The sequence below is a fragment of the Ostrea edulis genome, chromosome 5, assembly GCF_947568905.1.
Source record: "Ostrea edulis chromosome 5, xbOstEdul1.1, whole genome shotgun sequence".
NCBI classification, from domain to species: Eukaryota; Metazoa; Mollusca; class Bivalvia; order Ostreida; family Ostreidae; genus Ostrea; species Ostrea edulis.
Window position 1 is genome coordinate 17,082,581 of NC_079168.1, and position 23,291 is coordinate 17,105,871.

Sequence of the window (23,291 nt, forward strand, 5' to 3'; positions counted from 1 at the left end):
TGGCATACACACTTATTGTATATCATCAGATCTTTTTTAAAATATTAAATCAATTTGTACTGATTTGAGAAACTATTTCCCGGTGTAGTGAGCCACCTTAAATGTAAACATAAAAAGACTCCAGTCTTTGTTTACATGACACAGAATGAAGGCTAAAATATTGCTTTTATTCCTGCATCCAGAAGGTTAAAAGTTTGGCTGTGAACACAGATTCAGTTATACTTTTCATGTTTAACATTTAATAAAATGAAAACAAAATTTAAAAGAAACCAAACAAAAACGTAAACGTCCTGCTTGAGAATTTTTCACTTGTATGGAGACGTCACCATTGCCAGTGAAGGGCTGCAACATTTAGGTCTATGCTCGGTGCTTATGCCCCTTTGAGCAGGGGTGGATTAATATTGTGTCACACATTTAGTTATGTCATATAACTGTAAACAATGTCTCTAGAGGATTTGGGTGTTGCTCAACCGGAAATTTAATAAATGAATGCATAAGATTGGGTCATACTTCTTTTTGGACTAGAACATCCAGGACTGAACTTTCTTAGGGTCGAGATGTCTGCTAACCGTTTATTCGTATTTACCTGTCAAAGTCTTTTTGACGCTTCAGGTATAGGAGAAAGTACTTTGACTTCAGAATGAATGTGATTGTCAGAGGGAGAATGATGGACCGAAGCATGCATTTTGTAAAATGATTCTTGTGTTGTTAAATCTTCGAGAATCTTGTTGGAGATGTCTGATTCGGTTCACGAAACAACTTAGCATCATCTAGCAGTAGCAGATTTCACCGTAAGCACTTAATTAACACTAATTTTAATATATTGTAAACAAATTGTAACTGTAAGCTAGGCTATTCCAAAATTCCACAACATATCAGAGGAACCGGTAATTTAGCCTGTACATAATGATAAGAGTAGGGGTATATACCACACACCCCTAATAAAAGCACTGGGATTACTGAATCAGAATGACAATTGGGATGGGGACGATAAAAGCAGAATTTTCGAATTGTTTTGAAGCGAAGTTTTGAGTAAGAAATGGTGCCATTCCTTTTGGGTTATTTTTTTCATTGGGGATGGTACCATAGGGCCTACTATTATTATTACAGACAAAAATACCGGTTCCTGTGAATATTCACACCTGACAACCTGTAAAGGGTTGTAAATAGAGAATGTGAATAGCTGCATGTAAATAAGTTAGTGCTCTAACTGCATAATTTAATACCGTTCAATTTTATTCTAATATTTTTGTGATAGGGTTATATGTATACAATTAAAATTGCATGGGAAAGATTTTAGTAATGCAGAGCTCTAATATAATTTAATTTCTCATGTTGTTTAGACATTTATCCATTAACACATGTATAGGTCTACATAATTTAGGAGTGTAATTACTAGATATAAAGTTAATGTCATTCCTTAGCTTGCAAGTACATTCTTAAGAATCATGACAAACAAACACTCTTTAAGATACAATTTTCTGCTTTATTACTATATTCATGGGATAAAAGTCCCCACCCTGTGTTTTATTTGGGATATTTATTCCCATTCATGCTCAAATAGGATATTCACTGCCATTTCATGTTCATTATGGGACATTTCCTCCTATGGGACATTGTATCCCATTTTGAATTTAAATGTGGGAGTTAAAATCCTATGGGAGAAATTATATTTTTTCTCCCATGGGATTTTTGGTGGGAGTGAAAATCCCCCAAGTGGGATTAAAAATCCCTCCAAAATCCCATGGGATTTTTTGATTTCAGGTGAAATATCTTAAAAACTACAATAGTTACAAGTGTAAATGTTGGTGCATGTCTTGTGGACATAAAATCCCATCTTTTTTTGTAAAGGGTTTATTTGTATCCTTAATAAAAGGGTTGGCGAAACTCCGGACTTTTGTCGTGTCCAGAGTTAAATGTCACACTGTTATATACATGTATTTTGAATTTCCACAGTTGCAATTGGTTTGAAGTGATTTCATATGCTTTGTTATATTCTTTTAAATACCCAAATGCTGATAAGGCAAGCAAACGGATCGATTATTGTACTCTAAACAACTGTACAGTATGAGTATGAAGTATGCACGGTAATGTAGTCATTATAATGCCCATGTGTCCTGTAAGAAATAATACAATTCTTAATATCAGTCACTTGAACTGTGATTGTTTTGACCAATCATAATACGTATAGGCAGGGGCGTAGTCCATCTCTCCCCGAGTATGTTCAGAGTCGTCCTCTTCCCGGATGTTGGTTTTACCGAAAACACACTCATTGTAGCTAGGTGGCGCTGCAAAAAAGAAACTTGAATGCAATCCAAAATTTATATAGTTTGTTGTAGAAATATCTCTAGTTTTATTGAATGATAATTGTTTTTAAAAGATGCTATAAATATACTCTGACTACAGTAAGGAAGTAGTGGACTCCTAAAAAACATTTTAACATAAGGATAGATTCTTGTCATAATCCTTACACATTAAAAGATATATAGGCACAATGTGTACATGTGCTTTCTTCAGTTCTAAAACATGTGGGTCATTAATCCACATTACTTTGTCTTTCGTTGCAGTTGTGAATTTAATGCGAAAATAGGGTCTGAGGAACTTGAACCCATATTTACGGTGGAATCAGCGGTGCAATAAAATATCACTTTATTCCCTCAACTAAAAAAATTCAATAGTATCTAGAGATTGTTTTGTTTCCCCAGCTCCCAAATTGGAAATGATCCAAATTGAACCTCCTCCCCTTAGTGTACTGCATGGTATGGAGGAGAAAGCATGAGGAGGAACATAGACATTGTGAACTCCAATAAGCCATATAGGAGAAGGGTTCACAAACTATTTTACACCCCCACTCCTATTAGATCCACTATAACTTTTAGGAAAATAATTGGATCCTCCTGTCCCAAAACTATACACATCTGCAAATGGCAATGAAGCATTGTACAAAATTTCAAATCTATCCAATAAGCCATATAGGAGGAGAAGCGTTCACAACGGAGGGACGGACGGAAACTACAAAACAATATGTCTTCCCCAGAAAGGGGGAGACATAATAAGCATAACAAACCCCCACAATAAGAAAAAGATTTTCAGAACTATTGAAAATAAGTTTTGATTAACAAAAGTAACAGACTATAGAAATGATGCGCGATATTTTGAATTGGCTACCTCTCTGGAATCTGGAAACAAAATAAATTATCCTACCCCTAATTTTTTTTTTTTTTTTGAGGAATCATTTGGGAAATCATGATTATCTTATTTCTATATTATCAGATTGTAATTATGTCATTATAGGTGCCTTATTTTGCCATTATTATCATTATTATATGAAAAACAAGAGGTTTTTAAAGCACTTTAGTATATGTATATTACAATGGTTAGATCACTCTGCTCGCTTATTTCGTTCCGTAGCAAAACGGCGATGAGCAAAAGTGCGAGAGCGAAGGAAGAGGCCTCAAAGGATAGAAAATACGAAGGAGTAGTCTCGATCATTCTGACGTTAATTTGTGCATTCGTTAGTCTCGATAATCCAGACGTTTTGTGTACTCTCCATTTTGTTTATTATTTTTTTCTGAAATCAAAGTGAGGCCTATCAAAATTCTATTAACGAAACTGATTGGCTACTTAAAGGGGTAAACCCTACATCCATAGAAACTACTTTGAATAAAAGTATTGATAGTTGAAGCAATATAATTTCCTCTGAAAGAAAAGAACAGATTCCATGTTTAAAACATTTTTCTGGAAAATATCTTTTTGGACTCTTCCTTGCATAGCAAATATGTAAGTTGAATGTGACACCTGGGATGTTCCTGTAATTATGTAAGTTGAATGTGACACCTGGGGTGTTCCTGTAATTATGTAAGTTGAATGTGACACCTGGGATGTTCCTGTAATTATGTAAGTTGAATGTGACACCTGGGGTGTTCCTGTAATTATGTAAGTTGAATGTGACACCTGGGGTGTTCCTGTAATTATGTAAGTTGAATGTGACACCTGGGGTGTTCCTGTAATTATGTAAGTTGAATGTGTCACTTGGGGTGTTCCTGTAATTATGTAAGTTGAATGTGACACCTGGGGTGTTCCTGTAATTATGTAAGTTGAATGTGACACCTGGGGTGTTCCTGTAATTATGTAAATTGAATGTGACACCTGGGGTGTTCCTAGTTTAAAATACAATACCTTATCGTTTATTTGATTCATGCTCACAATTTTAATCAGACACAATTGAAAACACATTTTCTTTCAAAAATGGTGTTAATTTTTTGTTTACTAGATCAGTGCCATTTAAAAGGGCATTTTGTTTTTCTCTAGAAAGAGTGAAAATGGGAAGGCGATGGTGTGCTCCTTTGCCATCACTTCTTCACAATCGGAAGTTGTCAATACGTGTTCTTGATACTTTAAAGCATATACTGTAAAGTTGGTCACAATCTGATCAATCTGATTAAAATTAGATCCTATGATGACAGGATCTAATTTTAATTAGATTGCAATCTGATTAAAATCAGCACCTCGATCGGATTTTAAAATAAAGAGTTTGGCGATAACGTTATAATGTGGAAGATTATTTTAGACCATAACTGTACTGCATGTTTTTGTGTATCATATGTAAATCTGCAAATCTAAATTTTAATTCATTTTACAAAAATGATTTGTTCTATAATAATCATCAGGCTCAGTGCATTATCATATATATATATATATATATATATATATATACATGTACAATGTACTTATGGCGAATGCATTTAATTTTGCTATAATGAATAAACCTTTTTGAAAACATTTTTTTTTCATCACCACCCCCCCCCCTCCCCCCAAATTATGAATAGTAATATTATCTAAGTATTATGGTAATCCATAAAAAACAAGAATTCCTATCTTTTATGGGAGCAAACTGTGTGCCAAAAGTTTGTAGCAAATGTGTGCCAAAGAAAACATTTCTATACGAAAAATACACTTGCAGCAAATGCCAAAGAAAAAATTTCCTGCAAATTTGCAGCAGCTGTGTGCCAGAGGGTGTATATTTTGGTAAGGGAACTGCAAAACATAGTTGTTATTCAAAAATTGTTGCATGCAAAATAGCTCAACTTAGCTTTTATCCAATTTTTGCTCTAAAATTTATTGTGCTTACGTAAATTCGACATTGGCGAAGCTCCACCCATAGGCGGTGCTGACGGCTCAGGCCCGGAGGGAGGAGGTAAGGCGGGTGGTCCAGTGGCTGAAACACCATATTGCGTTTGGTACTGTTGAACAACAGATTGGAGAGGTATTGTTCCAATGATGATCAACAAAGGCACGTGGAGGTCTAAGGCGGGACCAGACGGATCGACAATTAACTGTATCATAAAAAATTCACATAATTATATAATGTATGGAATTCCGGTATTACATAGTAATGATAATGACAAGGTTTAACATTATTCCGTTTAACTCAAGTCTTACTTCACAATATACACAGTAATTGCGTAAAATTCCGATATTTGTCACAATGATAAAATGTAATACCAGTATGTATTATACCAGAGGCCCATGGACCACATCGCTCACCTGAGTCGCCCTGACAAATATTTAAAGATATTCCCTATATATTCGCATGTATAACTTTGATCCCTATTTTGGTCCCATCCTATCCCTGGGGGCCATGTTTTTACAAACTTGAGACTTCACTATGTCAGGAAGCTTTCATGTAAATGTTAACTTCTTTGGCATAATGGTTCTTGAGAAGAAGATTTTTAAAGATTTTCTCTATATATTTGTACGCAAAATTGATCGCCTATTGTGGCCCCAACCTACTCCTGGGGGCCATGATTTTAACAAACCTGAATCTGCACTATGTCAAAAAGCGTTCATGTACATTTCAGCTCTTCTGGCCTATTGGTTCTTGAGAAGAACATTTTTAAATGACCCAACCCTTTTTTGCATTTTTGTGATTATATTATATCCCCTTTGAAGGGGCCCTTCATTTGAACAAACTTTAAAGCCCTTTACCCAAGATGCTTTTTACCAAGTTTGGTTGAAATTGGCCCAGTGGTTCTGGAGAGGAGGTCGAAAATGTAAAACGTTTGCAGACGGACGGACGACAGGCGATCAGAAAAGCTCATTTGAGCTTTCAGCTCATGTAAGCTAAAAACTTAGATGCTGTCATAGGACAGTAATACCCCCAAGCAAGTGTTTGCCTTTAAGTATACTCTCCGTCGAACTTGTGTAACTAGCAAAGAATTTTATGATTTACTTGAATATACATGATCAAATTTAGCATAGAATGCTGTAGTGAAAATCTGAAGTCTGGGAGTAATATATTATCGCTACATTGCCAGATATTACATTTTTCATCTCGATTTCATATGTTGTACTTTAAACATGTACATGCATAAAGTGCTGACTAACGGGAGCGATAGTATATAGTACTACTTAGATGTGGTAATGAGCACGTGACGGTAATTTTGAAAATAGTCATGGTATTCTAATGCAACTTGGCATCATGTTTTTCATATGATTCGTTCATAACTTAACAGTGTTCGAAATTAACATATGCCCGTCAGTCTGTGACTGGTTAAAAGTCTGGCGGACTGACTGATATTTGTTTTAGTTAGTCCGATGGGACTGGTTAATTTTTTAAAGCATCATTTTGGAAAATATACGGCTGGACTGGTGACATAAAAAGTTAGCTTCAAGCCCTGCAGTTAATAAAGGATAAATCCATACCTTCTGAATAAATTCATAACTTAATAAAGAATAAATTATGTTTGAAAAGGAGTTGTGGAAGATTTTTAAAGTTTTTAAAAAAGACCAAAAAAAAAATCTCAATTTCTGCCCCCTTATAAGACACTTACGCGAGTATAATAATTTATATTTCATCACAATTAAAGATTTGCACGTCTAGGTAAATGGACAATGATTTGGCTACTGCATAAAATGTAAGAGTAGTTCTGGTAATCAAGTTTTTCTACAATAACATGTTGTTTTGAATAACATGGCATATATCCAAATGTAGTGTAGTTTTAAGTTTGTTCACACCCTGACCCTTTGGCTAGGATAGGTCTACAAGAGTGTTAAATGTTCTACAAATGATCATAAAAGGAAAATTATCTCAAATTCTTCTCGTAAAGAACAACAAGGTAAAAATTCAAATTAGTGTAATATTTAAGCATCCTCATGTGGTTTAGATTCAAGTTTGTGCACACCCTGCACGCTCGGACCTGAACTGGATTCAATCATACATGGGGGAAATGTAACTGTTCAGGTAAGCATTGTGGCGCACGGGCCTCAAGTGCTTTGTTCTTTTGAATGCAATTATTGTTGATATACAAATATTTGTTTACCTCCAAGTAGTAATTAATATCAATGATGCTGCATCCCACCAGGTAGGATGGCGGTAGTGGCGGGATAACAAGCCGGTCCCCAGACCAGTTTTCTGTCTCCCCCGGGTGAATATCTTGATGGCCAATTCTACTGATTTCTGCAGAAACTGTCTTTGATTTTGATGTAGCATGGAAAATTGTGGTCTGAATGAATAAGAATAACACCTAAGAGACATGATGCACAATTTAAGGAAAAGCTGTTTCCAAGAGAGCACTTTTTAACAGTAAATATATACTCAGTTTAAAAATACAAGTATATTTCACAAGAACAAATGATGAAATTGTATTGACGTATTTATCCTCATTCAATTTGATCATTCCCAGAGATTCAAAATATTATAATTCCAATGTTATTTATTACAATTGTTTTGATTGGACAAAAATAAAGCTGAACAAGAGTTTATACACCAATAAACCCGAAAACACGATGTGTTCATACACGCCTGAAAACAAATAACATAGTGCGGGGAAACTATTCAAATTTTTGCAATTGTTAATAAAGTGAATGAATTGGAATTATAAGAATCAAACATTCTTTTTGAAGAATTCATCGATGTGTAAAATCCGGACATTTTACTCTCAAACTTAACATAAAAGAAGCACTTTTATTCAGTTTGTGAGTAAAATGTCCGGATTTTACACATCGATAAATTCTTCAAAAAGAATGTTTAATCCTATAATAAAATCAAATGAAAAAGATTTTCATCATTGCAATTGATGAAATGAATGGAATATTATTTCTTGATATAATTAAGTCAGACGTCAAATCTCATTTTACCAAAAAATATTACTTCTTGTTTTCGTTTTTAGTGTAAGCTCTTGCATACTATTTACAAAACATACTTATAGTATACCAAATGCAGCTGTACTTTTCCTCATGTATTTACATTTATGTAGTTCACAACATGAAATCAACAGCAAATAAAGAATTGCATCATATTACAATCACCTTTATCAAACCGTCATACGGATCACTCACAGATTACTGGATAGCATAGACAGACGTCCAACGGATGAAAATGTGACAGAACGCAATCCGGTGGTCATCCGTTGATGGGACTCTCGCAGTTATTGTATGACGTGTATAAAATAACCATACAATTACCGGAGAGTTACCGGACTTCACCGATCGAGTAACGGGTACATACCGGTTAAAACGCATGAGAAACTGAGAAAACGGTCTTCGAGTGGTAGACGCGGTCGATGTCCAGAGCACCTCCGGTTTACGTCCGTCATGTCCAGTAGTTACATTTATCCAGCCGCAGCTCGGACTTCAACATACATGAACGGAAGTAAACCGGACAAAACACAACTTCCGTATACTAAGCGGGCACGTTAATTCGATGGTGTCTGTTCCAAGTTTGAACATGCTCAAAACTTTCACAGGATAGAACAGACTTTACAGGACTTCGTCAGACAGGCATCATAACCCGCCGAAAGTTTTATTTGTATGTATGCTGTTTTACGTTCCTTCACTCATTTAAAGACATCAACAACTTTAAGGGAAGTGCTGCAAATTTAGACCTATGTCTAGCGCTTACAGCCGTAGTAGTGAGGTTCAACACCTACCGTAACACGGGGCCGTATCCGCCAACTGGGAAACGACTGGTGGAGACGAACGGACTGAAAATATTCTGGTTATTTCTCTCGCTAAGATTAAGTAGGGCGGAAAATATTATGAAATCTACCTTTAACTCACCATATGAAGTTTGACATAAGTACCGCAAACTCTGCTGGTCATGTTCTGGATTTCCGCTTGGAAGGTTATTGCTTCACCAGGGACGTATCCCACTCTGTCCAGTCTTAACATACCTGCTATCGGTCCTGACTTACAGCACAGACAACATAGGAACTTATTCTGCTGGTTTTGGGTCCCACTCTGTAATATCGGAATAAAATATGTGTGTACACATATCACCCTGGTACTTTCTATTTACTACTAGAATTAATGTAACGTGCAAATGAAATTAAATTACTTCAATTACATAGCTCTTTGCTTCCACGAAATAGATAATTAAGAAGTATGACAAATCTCCACCCGTTGCTTTAAGATAGCTCACTACACTAAGGCCAATTGAACTTAATTAGTAGATTATCATCCGGGGTCACAAAAAATATGGGGCGGGTGGGAGGATTTTATTATTTAATTTTTATTTCCCGAAAAAAACATTAAGACAAAAAGCATCACACAAAGTGTTAATCAAGTTAACATTCAAAAGATATAAAACCAATATTCTGTGACTTTAATCATTCACTCATGTCACTGGGAAGCAAGTTTGTTTGAAATCGTAATTTTTTGCGAAAATAAAAAAAAATCGGGGTGGGCCCTTTTTGAGGGGCGGGCGGGGATGATAATCTATTAATTAGTTTTAATTGGCCTAAAGCTTATACTCTTTATGACACTACGTCACAATGTGGATATTCCAATGTTTTGTGAAAGTATTTGTTTCGATCGATTTGTTTTTCTAACATCTTCTAGATCAGTGGTTAAAGCATTGGGTTGGTGAACCGCAAATCTCGAGTTCAAATCTGCCAGAGTCTTTTGGTCATATGTGTTGAAATAATATTTTTGAAAATCATGTTTTTATCCAAATGAGCATATTTTCTGCCTTTTTGGCATATATACTTACTACATGTATATATCATCATATCTTTTATGATCAAATCAGTACGTATATTGATTTGAGAAGCTATTTCTGGGTGTAGTGAGCCACCTTACGTTATACTGATTAACATTAGTCCAGTCAGAAATGAAAGATACTTGTGCGTTGGGTTGTGTGTTCAAGTCTAACAATGCAATGACAGTGAACGGTCTCTTCGTAGTATGATCAAACTTCCACGGCTTGTCAATGGTTCCTTTGATAGTGTACCGTACATATCCAACACCGCCTTCAAATGACGAGGGCAGGTTGGGGGGAAGTTGGAAGGAAAATGGATAGACGTGCTGGCCAGGGGGCAGACGGTTATCATCACCCATCCCCATACCTGTATAGTAATTATATATATTACAGAAAATCAAGTTATTTTTACCAAACATACCTGTATAGTACAAATATATACTTAATAGTTCGAGTCAGTCAAAATAATTGACGTTATACAATATTCTATCATAGATTTTATAGATCTTATAGAGCTTGAAATATGTCTCCTATTTAGTCATTTGTACTATTTTCTATAATTTTTAATAAAGTGAATTAATAAAATGACGCAAATTTTAAGGGTTTTGGGAAAAAATTAAGTTCTCTCCAACAACGTAATTCAAGAAATCAAAAGATTTTGTCATTTATTTCTCCGGGAGTGGAAGAAATCATTGCTTCTTTTATCGTTTAGTACATTTTTCTAAACAATTAAGACACCACGACTTACATTACAATTTGAAAATTTTAAGGGGAGGGGGGGGGGGGTCGGCTGCGACCCCTTAATTAAATCCGCCACTGATAATGGGATATTGCTACATAAATACGGGGAGTTGATGATGGAGAAGCTGAAGTCATCCCGTTTATCATAAAGTTGAGTTGTTAGTTTGCCGTTAATATCTATTTTCAATAAAATATCTAAGTATGAAGCAGAAGTGGATGACTCTGTGGTGTCTTCTATTTCGAGTTCACTGGGATATATCGAATCGACATATGAATGAAAATTAGCATTGGTAATAGATAAAATGTCGTCGATATATCTAAATGTTGCATTGAAGGCCAAAGCAATAGATTTTCGATTATTGAATATAAGTAAATGACAGAGGATAAAATGTTTAAAAGCGGGGGTCGATAATTTATAATTACTTTTTAATTTGAATACAACCATTCCTACACAGGATTCAACCAACCCCTACGGCAATTTACTATGGAGGCTGTAGATGTCTGTGAGAAGGGGTTAGAAAGTGGCCCATATTTTTCTTTATACAGATAATTCTTAAGAATTATATAGCCTATCAGGTGACGCAATGAATACTTGTTTGAGTGATATATAGCATTCGGTCAGACCCCCTACCTCTTGCTCAAACACTTCAACACGGTTAGAAAATTCCGTGTAAATTGGTCTAAGTCGTTCGTTGCTTCATTTGTTTTTAAATAACAGAAAAATAAAACACCTAAAATTCAATTACATCAATGAAAAGACAACATCACTACAAATATATACCATAAACGTCAGGAAGAAAACTTAATTAAGACGATTATTAATGATAATTGAAATATGATACCATCATGGTGCACCATGCAGACAGACAGACAAAGTAATCACTAAATGTTGCTCCGTAGGCATCACAAAACTAGGCATACTGAAGTTTACCAAATACTGCACAAACCTCTCCCAAACACGGGAACAATTTGGTGGAAGTAGTTCTCTGTGGCGCTGTAATGTCTAGTTGTGGTACGTCTGTGTTTTCCACTTCCGGTTCTATGTCTTTCTGACCAGTGCACATAAGCCAATCCCTTAAACGTCAGTCTTACTTCTGAAATTACAAACGGCCATATTGACGACATCTTCTTGTTTTATCCACAAGCAAATAATAACAGTGAGTAAAAGCTATATAGCAAATGAAAACTAACCAGATGATTTTTAGGAAAAGAAAAGATATAGTTTAAAATATTTAAATACAAAATAAAAGTCCAAAATATCTAATTTCAAAGGACAAAAATACTGGGAAAAGATCCTGACAGAAGATGTGTGCAAATATACTGTTTACAACCTTTAAGCCACTGGTACTAAAATACCTTGCAAAACTATTTTAAAACTGTCTTGAAGAATATGAATCTGAACTGAGCCCTCTTCAACCCCATCTCGTCGCATTTTCGAGTGTTGTAGGTCAGAGTCTCAGAGACGCCATGTTGTAGGTCAGAGTCTCAGAGACACCATGTTGTAGATGACGTACTACACCTTTATTACCTAGCTTTATGGGTCGTTCTTCACTGTGTCAGAACTCACCGCTCAAGGAATGTTTCACTCAAAAGATCACCAGAGAATAGAATAAATCTATAAAACGCTAAAAGAAGATGCCAACAACAGCAGTATCCGGCATTTTTCAAGTAGACATAATAACAACTGCGAAGTTTCTGGTAGGAACCTTATAAAATTGAGTAGGATCACTAGCCATCAGACTATAACTTAAACTCCCCCAAAGCCCCAAATGCGATCGTGAACGTATTACCTCTCATCTTCATTTCTGCGTCTAATTCCAGAACCAGCCTTCCATTTATGATTTGTCCCGCAAAGAATACCCCCTGGGGGTTTTCAAGTTCAATGTAGAACGCTCTTAACTTCCCCATTGTGTATTTTTCTGAAAATGAATTGTATAGTTTATATAATACTGCAGTCAAATATGTACACGTATATTATATACGGTAAGGAAATGAATTGTATAAACAAATGTCAAAATTGTTTGTATCATTAATTGTTTGTATCATTGATTGTTTGTATCATTAATTATTTGTATAATTAATTGTTTATATCATTAATTGTTTGTGTCATTAATTGTTTGTATCATTAATTGTTTGCATCATTGATTGTTTGTATCATTAATTGTTTGTATCATTAATTGTTTATATAATTAATTGTTTGTGTTATTAATTGTTTGTATCATTAATTGTTTGTATCATTGATTGTTTACATAATTAATTGTTTATATAATTAATTGTTTATATAATTAATTGTTTATGTCATTAATTGTTTATGTCATTAATTGTTTGTGTCATTAATTGTTTATGTCATTGATTGTTCATATAATAGGAGTATATAAGCAATGGGAGCATGGGGTAAAATAAGCAATTTAAAAGTCAATTATACAGAAATATACCCGATGATATAAACAACTCTCAAAGACGACAAATTGTAAAATAGCACATATCAGCCACCATACTCCCCTGTGGATAAAAAAGGCTTTCCTACGGTTGTAGAGAAAAATATTTTAGAAAATTGATCAATGTTTGGTAGTTTATTTTTTTTTATTTGTTCGCTTATGGCCAGGTAGTAATTGAAGATGGACTGAATTCGTCGGCAGACATTTATCAACGAAGGCATCTGCAAATTCATTAGAAACACGAACTGTCCTCCATACAACTACTCGAAGGGCCTCCCCCTGGCAATAATTTGACTTAATAGTTTACATGTAGACGTCCATAAAGTATTTGACAAGTGCTTAGTTCATAAGTACGACCAAATTGCATAGTAAATACCAAATAAAGAAATATCTCTAGTAAAATCCATGGACCAAAGGAGGAGAGTGTATTCTATAATAATTAGGTTACTTAATCTGCTAGGGTTAGGCTAATGAATGCAATATAAATATTTGTATAAAGAAAGATCGAATGGGCGTGATGTTGCAAGCAATAAGAGGATTTAGTTATTGGACAAATGCGATTATAAATTTCCATATCCCATTTCATCTGCCACTTACCTTATGTCGTTTGCATGTACATGTTTATTTTTAAATACTTACGGAAGCCAGAAAGTAACATCAAACAGTAAAATTACCAAAAGCAAAATAAGTAGAAAATTGTGTTGTTTGGCCTCTTCATTTCAAATTCTATGCATCTAAAGTATCAAAGTTCATCAAAGTATAAAAAAAAATGATTTTGTGGAGCTTGCTTATTAGCGATTGAGGTTGACGACAACATTAATGATTTTGTTACGAAATACTACCCAACGACGAATGGAAGGCAATATTGTCGTCCCGTGGGGGTTAACATAAATAATGTTCCCCGAAACATGCAGTCAATAATTGTTATATGAAAACAATTCATAAGTAGATCTAGTACTTTGTATTTTGTTATCATTCATTTAATAACGTTGAAAGCGTTCACTTCGTAACCGGGAGGTCGTGAGTTTGAGCCCCGTTTGTCTCAAATTTAAGTATCTAATACTGTGAAGTTGATATCAAAAAGATTCTGGAGTTTCTCATTGACAATGTCTTCGTAGTCTTTGGTGATCAGGTCTTCCAACAGTCTACTGAAATTCCCATAAACACGAATTGTGCTATTTTGTTAGCTGACCTGTTTCTATATTCATATGTAAGGGGAGAACATTTTTATATATATAAAAAAAAAATAAGTTGTATCAGATGGGATTCGAACCGGGTGCCAAGAGAAGGTCGCGTGCGATGGACGATAGGCATTAACCTCTGCGCCATTGAGACTCTGCAACTACGTAGATATTTTTGGTATTCTGTGTGTCTGATTATTATTGTAAAATTAATTATAATTGACTTTGAAGAGTATTATATTCTATTAATTTTGGGTAAAAGTATCTCTTGTTGAGTTAAAATAATTTCGTGTAATATTTTTCACACTTATGAAGACGGTCAGTGATTGGTCAGTGTGTGTAATAATAGAACCTGCTATTGGCGGTATTTTTGCACGAGATACAGAACAACGAAGACGTGTCTGATGTTGTGTAAGTTTTTGGTGATATATTTGTCATTTTCAAGTACACAGTAATTTGTCAGTGAATATTTTGAGTGCATAGATTCACTATATCGTGTGTAAGGTATTGTAGGAGATTCTTTGCTAAACAATGCTGTTAGGAAGCGGAATTCAATCATTAATCAGACATATAGAATTGAGAACTAGTTTATAGCTTAATGTTTTCTATTTATACTTAATGGGAGAATATAATTGAGTTTTACATACATGTACTTCGGTGACACAACGGTGTTCGAGTTATATGTGTGTTTCAGTATATTTACAGTGTTTATTTTATTAATATGTCTAAATGTAGGTGATCAGTGTATTACGTTGACCTTGACCTGTCGTGGTGGCCATTTTTTGGGCCGGATATTGCGTGCCTTGTTTAGGTTTGTGAACTTTGCGTATTCGCAACCTTTTTCTAATTTGCAATTGCTATTTGTTCATGTTGCTAATTATGCATGTTTATAATGCATGTACTACATATGAATCCTTGCATAGGAAATATGTTTGTATATATGATTGAGGTCAAGCAAATATTGTACATTGGTTAAGTCACTAGCACAAATTATAATGTGTTTTTATTTATTTATATTTATAGGAGCACTGTCATTGATTCATTGATTGATTACATTACACTACAACTGTGAATAAAAGGTGAAAAGAACTTGTGTGTTACACATATCAAGCAGAATTTATTCAAAAGATTCTACATGAGAAGAAAAAATCTTTTGCTATGACCTTCAACACGAAATACATGTAGATATATCGACAACGTTTTATATGTCGATTTGATATATCCCAGTGAACTCGAAATAAAAGACACCATAGTCGTCCACATCTCCTTCATACTTAAATATTTTATTGAACATAGATATTAACGGCAACTCAACTTTATGACAAACGGGTTGACTTCAGCTTCTCCATCGTCAACTTCTATATCTATGTTGCAATATCCCATAATCACCTTCATGTGGTGTTTATGTCTCTCAAATGATTAGATACACAAAAGCTTGTTCTGCTTATGATAAGTTTTTCTAATGGAGACAGGCTACTGACAAACAAGTTGATGTTACAAGGGTTATAACAGTCTCGTTTAAATTCAGCACTTCGCAAATTTTATGGTAGTTATATAACGATCTAATTACCAAAACAACATTTCATAGTGTCATATGCTGTCTGACGTGTTTCATACCAATTGTTAAGCCGTTCTTTACACACTGATTTTGACTACGGATTACTCCGTTTACCTGATAAAAATATAGAGCTCGCGGCGGATGTGATCGGTTGACAGGGGATGCTTACTCCTCCTAGACACCTGATCCCACCTCTGGTTTATCAGTGTTTGCATAACTCGTAATTTTGTATGCCTTATAGAAACTACCGGTATGAGATTGATCACTGTTCGTTATCTTCACCTTTCATACAGATACAGGCTCAGGTTCCTCCTGTATGTAGATAGAACTGTAGATTACACCGCAGTTGACATTACATTTCGCTTATTTCTACCTTATATCTGGGGCTATCCACCTTCACTCTCGGCGACAGAGTGACCCTTTGCAGGACCATGTAGGTTCAGATTCGTATTTGCACCCATCTAAATGCTAGGCATCATGGTGACACCAACATGATACAGATTATTTCTTTCATAAATCACATGTCATGTCCTTAACCTATTCTAAACATTTTTACATTGGTAATGTCACTTCAAATATGGCGTATCTTCATCTTTTGATTTTGCTATCAGATTCTGAGCTCCAATAACTCGTGTGATCATGTCCACAAAACTATAACCGTATATTCCATTTCTAACTTAAAACCCTGTTTACTAGATTTACATAACGATTCACTAGATTACATGCTAGTTTAAAGGACTATAGATGTACGTGCACGCTCCCTTCATGGCAAAATAATCCATTAATACACCGATCCAGCAACAAGTGGGCGTGTTAAATTTTGTCCAATCAGATAACGTCGTTTGTTTCTGCGTACACGGTCGGACAAAATTGGCGCTTGTTTAGAATTTGTGTTGAGATGCCGAGTTATTTCTTTTTACCTTATTAAGGAATAGTTTTGCTTAATAAGAGATAACATGGTAACGCATTGCTCACACGGAACTTGTAAATAGGATAATCTTATGGGCGCGAAATTCATTCCATTCCCGAAGACTAGGTCATTAACAAACGAAAACCAAAACTTTATGATCATTGAACCTTTTTGTGATTCTATATCTTTCTGTTTTGTCTTTTCATCTCTATGCATTTTTTCCAGAGCTTTGTAAGGAACCTCATAGGATAAAAGTTGGCGATTACCATCATTAATTAACTCGTCCTCCTTATGAGAATCATTACACTATCAGCTCGCGCTGTGGATATCTCCCATCACACAAATTTTAATTATTACACTTATATGCTTTTGTAAGCCGTTTCTGACGTTATAAACGTCAATTTTGCGTAATTTGTTTACAGAATGTCAAAGCGAAGCAAACTTCCCAACCATACAGGGAGGTAAATGAATAACCGGGAGGGGGCGTGAGGGGTTAACATGTGATTAAAAGAATCTCCCATGATGTTAATAACCGGGAGGGGGCGTGAGGGGTTAACATGTGATTAAAAGAATCTCCCATCATGTTTGATTTGATTTATATTCAACTCGTCGTGTGTTTTTATCCCCTCGCCAAGGCTCAAGTACCGGTACAAATGTAAATTTCATAGTACATGTACTCCTGTAATTTATTAATGAATACATGTACATAAAACACAGCAGTAATAACCCGTGGCTACTATAAAACAGTCACATCATACAACATTCAATAAGATAAGTTTTACATAATGTAAGAATGTTCTTAACATTTTATAATAAATACGGAAATTCAAATATCACAAAAATAAATAAATAAAAAGGGACTATCCTTGTTCAGGGCTGAAGCAGTCATAATGAGAAACGCAAGATGTGTCTCGATTATGACATGGTTGTACCAAGACCTGAATTAATGCTGTCAACAAAAAATAGTAATTCAGGTTTGTCACTTAGTATAAAAATACATGATACATCATCATACAAATAGAATGCGTATAAAATGGTCAGGTTAGTTTTTATGTCCACGCATGGATTTATGAAATTATGAAATAAAAATGAAATACACAGAATCTAACAGTCTCCCTGAAAGTCACTTGAACTGTGATTGTTTTGACCAATCATAATACGTATAGGCAGGGGCGTAGTCCATCTCTCCCCGAGTATGTTCAGAGTCATCCTCTTCCCGGATGTTGGTTTTACCGAAAACACACTCATTGTAGCTAGGTGGCGCTGCAAAACGAAACTTGATGAATTTAAAATGTTTAGTTTTGTTCAATGACTATCAATTTTTGAGGGAGTTCTTAATTTGCTTGAGAACTATTTTGCAAGCTATTAAAAACATGGACATATATATATTTCGTATGGAACAGATTTTAATATACACTTTAAAATATATTCAATAACAATAAACCAATATCAGACTACAGCAAAGAATGTCTTCTGTGATTACATATATACAGGAGAAATAGGAATGAACTTTTAAAAAATATCACCAAAGCCAAATATATAAATTATCCCTGTGTTCATTTGTCCAATGGATCTGTTCTCAAATAATTCTACTCACGTAAATTCGTCATTGGCACAGCTCCACCCATAGGCGGTGCTGACGGCTCAGGTCTGTAGGGAGGAGGTAAGGCGGGTGGTCCAGTGGCTGAAACACCATATTGCGTTTGGTACTGTTGAACAACAGACTGGAGAGGTATTGTTCCAATGATGATCAACAAAGGCACATGGAGGTCTCTCGGAGGAGCAGACGGATGAACAATTAACTGTTTCATGAAAAATTTACACAAATCACTATCACTAAATCCAATATTGTAACTTTAGTGACCAAGTACAATTTTTCCCAATATAATTTCAAAAAAGTCCAAATTATTGAATTTATATTCATCTTTCATATGTAGTATCATTAATATTGTTGCATGAAATTCTATAATTCAATTATAGCTATACTGATCAAAAAAAAAATAAATAAACGCATATACAGTACACTGTAGTAAGATTTCATATTCATTTTAAGACATAAATACGTCATAATTGATTTCTTGATAGCATAAAAATGATGTAAACGCGGGGTTAATAATCAAAGAATCACAACGATTGATGATATATATAATTACAGTCATAAACAGTTCAAGGTCACCAATGTTCCATATCTATTTCTTTTTCAAACGACAACACAATATAACATAACACGGGCCGCCATTACTCAAACCAAATCGTATGTATGGTGCGATTTGATTGGATGCTTTGGAAAGTCAAAGCGCGAAATTTGGAAGGCTTACAAATGACATTAAATCCGCCAAGGGTGAGATGAAAGTAAGCGAATCGGACACTTGGCTTGCGAAGATGGCATTCAATAAACTAGAGAAGAAAACAATTTAATATATATTTGTTTACAATACTAAAATATTTGCGATTCCTTTGAACATATAAATATTGCTGAAACACAAATTGTTTATACACTTACCTCTAAACAGTAATTATATCAATAATTCTGCATCCCACCAGAAAGGATGGCGGTAGTGGCGGGATAACGAGCCGGTCCCCAGACCAGTTTTCTGTTTCCCCTGGTTGAATATCTGGATGATTTACTCTTGTAATTTCTTTGGTTTTTGTTTTTGATTTGGTAGTAGCATGAAATATCGTGGTCTGCAGAAATATAAATGTTGTAGAATACATTCACTAATTAGTAGATGCTATCATTAAAACAATAATAAAGGCTCCGATGTTTTTTTGTCTCTGACGATGTTTATATCAATCAAAGCTACATGTATTAATTTATCGAAATAGCTACGTCATCATCATCATTGTCTATTTCATCATTCAATCTGTAGAATTTACTTGTATAGTTACGTGAAATTGTATTAGGCCCAAGGGATTTATAGTCACACTTTTGAAAATCATACGTCCATTGCAATATCTGCAACAAGTCAAATTAAAGTTATTCTTACGTCTTTGATATATGCAAGTTTTAACAATGTTAGAATACATATAGTTACTAGCTGCAAAAATTTGAATCGCATACTTTATGAAATTTTCATGCAATAAAAGTATGTAATTTTTATTTGTGTGTGCGTGTCCATACCTCGATCAGACAATTTACGGTTTACATATCAGAGGGAATAATTTCCATGAATATTGTTTATTGATTCCCTACTTAAGATCATAGAGAAAACAATTGTTTTTATAGTCTCAAAGATGCAATAGCTAGGTACACAAGATGAGGCAACACATATCATGACGATATTAACACTTATGGCGTGACTGTTTTGCAGTATCTTAATTATCCTGCGTGGAACCCCAATGTAATGGAATCCCATTGGGGACCCCCAGCTTACTGATAGAATTGACAACTGACAAATCAGTATGCAAAGTTACATGCAGTGTGATACATGTCGGACCTAATGGAAGATTGTATTTGAAAATAAGATCATTTTAACGACCACAGAAATTGCGAAATGCTGACTTTTACGAGATTATTGAAACTCAATAACATAAATCTATTTGTCAGTAACCTGCCTTGATTTAGAAATATATCGAGGTAAGCTACTGACAAACAAGTTGATGGTACAGGGATTTCAACAGTCTCGATTGAAGTCAGCATTTCGCAAATTCTATGGTCGTTATAACGATCTAGTTCGTCAATACAACCTCGCATTGGGTCAAATGCTGTCTGACGTGTTTCATACCGATTGTTAAGCCGTTCTTGGCACACTGATTTTGACTGCGGATAACTCCGTTTACCTGATCAGGATATAGGGCTCACGGCGGGTGTGACCGGTCAACAGGGGATGCTTACTCCTCCTAGGCACCTGATCCCACCTCTGGTGTGTCTGGGGTCCGTGTTTGCCCAATTATCTATTTTGTATTGCTTGTAGGAGTTATGAGATTGATCACTGTTCGTTATCTTAACTTTGCATCATACATAGTATAGGCTCTCTCGTATCAAATTGATTCGATTATTCGTCTCAATGACTGGGGATACTAAAAGAGTTTAAGATTGAAACATGCTTTTGAAGAATTTCGTGTTTTAAAAAGGGAATTTTGAGTATAAATTGGATCACCAAAATGTGGAATTAAAGCCAAGTTCTTCTAAAATACAGTTGTAATAATGAGCCTTACAGACGAAAAATATTTGTTATAAGCTTTGTCGCTGGAACCAGTGCATATTCCTATGTAACCTATCAAATTCTTTCACCACGTCTCATTTACTAAACATAGAAGAATAGGAATACACTTTGAAAAATAAATCACAAACTGTTACTAAAAATCTGTGTGCTTATTTTTCACCCATAACACCCATACTGTTCACTTGCATGATTATTTCACCAAAGCAGGTACCTAATTGCTAGAACCTACATTGTACCATGACATGGAATTATATGAAAAATTCCATCATTATCTCAACTTTGGTCTTAACTTTTGCATGTACATATGGCGTATTGCTGCGATTGAACTGTATTTCTGGATGAGTGATCAAATGTACATTTGAGGGCACTTTAATTTACAGTACAATGTGCATGTAAATGTACTCTACAGTGATGAAACTTACATGGGGGGTACCTGTTGTGATGCATGTCCTCAGTATCAGATGTTTCAAATGACCAATATTTTACGGAAGTCGTGGGCAAACTACAATCCCAAGTAACCATATTTCCACGATGTAATATTTTATTCGCTGTTCCAGAGGGCATCCTTTATATCTAGACGACATCATAAATAACTCTACACTCACCATAGACAGCTTAACACGAGTACCACATACTCTGCTGGTCATGTTCTGGATTTCTGCCTGGAAGGTTATTGCTTCACCAGGGACGTACCCCACTCTGTCCAGTCTTAACATCCCTGTTATCGGTCCTGACCTACAGCACAGACAACACAGGAACCTATGCTGCTGGTTATGGGTCCCACTCTGTATTGTTTGGAGAGAAAAATGTTCACAAAACCAAAAATTGTGTTTTATGAAACTAAAATTAACTTGAAAGACAAATGAGAAAGATCAAATATTATCTACTTATTCTTTCACAATTTTAATTTGACTTAGTGATATACAAAATGCCATACATTTTTGTTGAATTATAGCACAAGAACTTTTCAGATTAAAGGTGAAATTAATAAACACTTTTAAGATTTGCTTGTTCACACCACGTGAAAATAGCTTAAACACTGAAAGTGCATTGCATCTTGATGGAAATACTAATGTGCAGCTCTAGAAACGGAAGACAGGTCATAGATCCGAAATTTCCTTTAAAGGGGCATGGACATGATTTGATCTGAAAATTTGCTAATTTTATTTCCCCATTATTAACGTTTGCAATGCTTAACTAAGGTATTTCTAATGGTCAGCAAAAGTATGAATGTCAGTTGTCGAGTTACAAATGAGGTACAACATTCGCAATTTTTGCTATGTAAACAAGGCTCGTGTCATGTGTTTGCTTACATACATGTATATAGCTTGCTTAATAGAAATTATCATGTTTAAAGTAATTCCACCCTCCTGTGATGTCATCAGATTTTGCAAAATCAATGATTTATTTAGATTTATACATGATAGGAACTCAAATTTTGTTGGAGTCTTTCCTGATAGTTATTGTAAAAAATCTTGTTAAAAATAAAGTATTTTAAAAGTCTAAGTTACAGATAAATAATCCATGATACGATTCAAAATATTGAATCCAAGAGCAATAACTCTGTTTCTATTGATTTCTTTATCAAGTCTTTTGTGCGATAGATTTCCTTTATTTTTTTACAGATATTTTGTATATTTTTGTGAAGATACAGTTTCATGAAATTGTTATTATTGCTATTATATTGTCATAACCAGTTTGTATGAAATTTTGATAACGCTGTTTAAGGAAAATTACAATTTTCTGACGGTGATATAGATTCTGTTTATATACGTCTCGTATCTTAAAAAGTGTGATGATCTATGTATTTCATTTGATAATTTGTTAGTTTTAACTGTAATGAATGGAAATAAATACATTTTTCAAACTTGTATCAGATAAAACTGCGAGTATGGAGTTAGTTAAAACAAAATCAGATGCGACAAAAATTAGGTACGGTTTCATTTTGTTCAAAGTTAAGTTGTAAATTTAAAAATTCTGTTTTAAACGAAACTTTTACTAGTACGGTGTATATCTAACTTATGAAACCAAACATGTGTTTGTGAAATACAAATGCCCCCCGATAATGGCCAATTCTGAAGATGGCCAAAGTCACAAGGACAAATATCTAGGTACCAATAGAAAAATCTTGTCACAAGAAATACTCATGTGCAATCTGCAAGCTCTAATATTTATCATTTAGAAGTTATGACCAATGTAAATTTTTCAAAACGTGGTTCAAATGTCAAGGTCAAAAGGTTTAGTACCAACGGAAAGGTCTTGTCACAAGGAATACTCATGTGAAATATCAAAGCTCTAGCACTTACTGTTCAAAAGTT

General features: G+C 34.7%; 1 protein-coding gene across 1 annotated transcript in view; it reads right to left on the minus strand.

Annotated features, from left to right (window-relative positions):
* Nucleotides 1-1,465: 1,465 nt before the first annotated feature.
* The window catches only part of LOC125649859 (uncharacterized), a 31,461-nt gene continuing 9,635 nt past the window's right edge, over nt 1,466-23,291 (minus strand). The window contains exons 5-14 of the mRNA XM_056166006.1: nt 21,579-21,758; nt 19,319-19,492; nt 18,405-18,609; nt 12,511-12,639; nt 11,668-11,814; nt 10,123-10,346; nt 9,061-9,240; nt 7,323-7,505; nt 5,132-5,336; nt 1,466-2,288 (exon numbers count right to left, since the gene is read on the minus strand). Coding sequence (XP_056021981.1) covers nt 2,149-2,288; nt 5,132-5,336; nt 7,323-7,505; nt 9,061-9,240; nt 10,123-10,346; nt 11,668-11,814; nt 12,511-12,639; nt 18,405-18,609; nt 19,319-19,492; nt 21,579-21,758 — 1,767 coding nt within the window. The 3' untranslated portion in view covers nt 1,466-2,148. The remainder of the gene's footprint in view (nt 2,289-5,131; nt 5,337-7,322; nt 7,506-9,060; nt 9,241-10,122; nt 10,347-11,667; nt 11,815-12,510; nt 12,640-18,404; nt 18,610-19,318; nt 19,493-21,578; nt 21,759-23,291) is intronic.